At 36.5% G+C, this 1509-nt stretch overlaps 1 protein-coding gene across 1 annotated transcript; it reads left to right on the top strand.

Annotated features, from left to right (window-relative positions):
• Nucleotides 1-130: 130 nt before the first annotated feature.
• LOC111383453 (uncharacterized membrane protein At1g16860-like) lies at nt 131-1416 on the top strand. Its single transcript, XM_023007566.1, has 2 exons — nt 131-379; nt 850-1416. Exons 1-2 carry the CDS (start codon nt 303-305, stop codon nt 1040-1042), a joined length of 270 nt encoding a protein of 89 aa, XP_022863334.1. The 5' UTR covers nt 131-302; the 3' UTR covers nt 1043-1416.
• The last annotated feature ends 93 nt before the right edge of the window (nt 1417-1509 follow it).

The following is a 1509-nucleotide window of genomic DNA, read 5'->3' as shown; positions in this document are numbered from 1 at the left end:
GAGAAATATAGGGTCATTTCGTTACAGATCAAGTACAAAATTCTTCGTAGTAAATGATAATTTTTTTTCCCTCTCTCTCTCTTTCATGCGCACACGCAATTTTATGGGATGGAGTAGCTCAGGCAGTAATATACAACTAGTAATTAATATTCTTTATCTGATTGCAGAGGCATGTGGTTGATTTCTATATTTCTGACTTCCAATCTGGTTTGAGGGCATTGGTTAAAACTGGCTATGGTGCAAGAGTGACTCCTTATGTTGACGAATCTGTCATTGTTGACATTAATCCTGCAAATAAGGATATGTCTTCCGAGTTCATCAGATGGATGGGAGAAAGGAACCTTTCAAGTGATGACCGTGTAATGAGATTGAAAGAAGGGTAAGATTGTTTTATTTTATTAATGATGCTTATTGTTGCCCTTTTTCTCGTTGTTACTTGATAGTCTGAGGTGAAAGCTTAATTACTGTTAAGAACGAAAGAGGCAAAAGTTGGAACGGCTTGAGTTGTGGAGTTCTCACGTGTGGGTAGCATGACAAGAATGTGTTGTACTACATCATCTAAAAGATTAAGTTGTGGGGACATTTTTATATGTTTAACTTAAGTTTTCACCGTCTCTTACGTACTGGCAGGATTTATTTTTCATCAAAGGCTGGAATGTGGATGGTTTTCATAAAGGATGGCGGCTAGACTTGAACTCATGATTTTTGCTTGTTCTGAAGTTACCTTGAATTTCATCATCTAAAACCTCAATTTGTTAGAGGGCACGCATTAATTTATTTAAATTTAGTTTTCAACGGAACAATGTAGTTGATGATCACTTTTTCACTCTCATGATAAATTATGTTTAGGTGCATCAAAGAAGGTAGCACTGTCAGCGTGATGGGAGTTGTGCAGCGGAACGATAATGTTCTGATGATTGTTCCTCCACCAGAACCATTTTCAACTGGATGTCAGTGGATTAAATGCATTCTTCCGGCCAGTCTCGAAGGCATTGTATTAAGATGTGAGGACTCTTCGAAGATAGATGTCATACCTGTTTAGCAGTTCATATTTTAAAACTCAAGTACATGTTGGTTTGGCTATGAGAAAATTTTGTCGGAAGCTTTTAAAAATGGTGGCAAGAACAAGCAAGGCTAATCTGTCAAGTGTTAACTGGGGTGTACAGTTTTCTTGTGTTTTTCTCCCCTTTCGATTTCGTTTTGGTGCAGAAATTTTTATTGGTGGTGGTGTGATTATTACAGTAGATGGAACTTGGTGATAGACAAGGAGATGGAGATTCAATTTTTATGTTAGAATTGCTTTAGTTGATTTTGATTATTCTTGGGTTGTGAAAATTTGTTGTGTTGAAGACAATATTACTGTTGAACTTGAAATTTTATTTATTTGAGAAATTGCTGACCACTTGGCCACTTTTACTATAATGTTTGGAATCGCAGGTGATCTATTGCAGTATTATTGTAAGAGGGTCTATTGCAATAGTGATGAAAGCAAGAGGGGAAAAATGTTAG

Source organism: Olea europaea, unplaced genomic scaffold, assembly GCF_002742605.1.
Source record: "Olea europaea var. sylvestris unplaced genomic scaffold, O_europaea_v1 scaffold26907, whole genome shotgun sequence".
NCBI lineage: Eukaryota > Viridiplantae > Streptophyta > Magnoliopsida > Lamiales > Oleaceae > Olea > Olea europaea.
The sequence above is the reverse complement of the archived record's forward strand: the minus strand, read 5'-3'. Positions and strand labels throughout refer to the sequence as shown.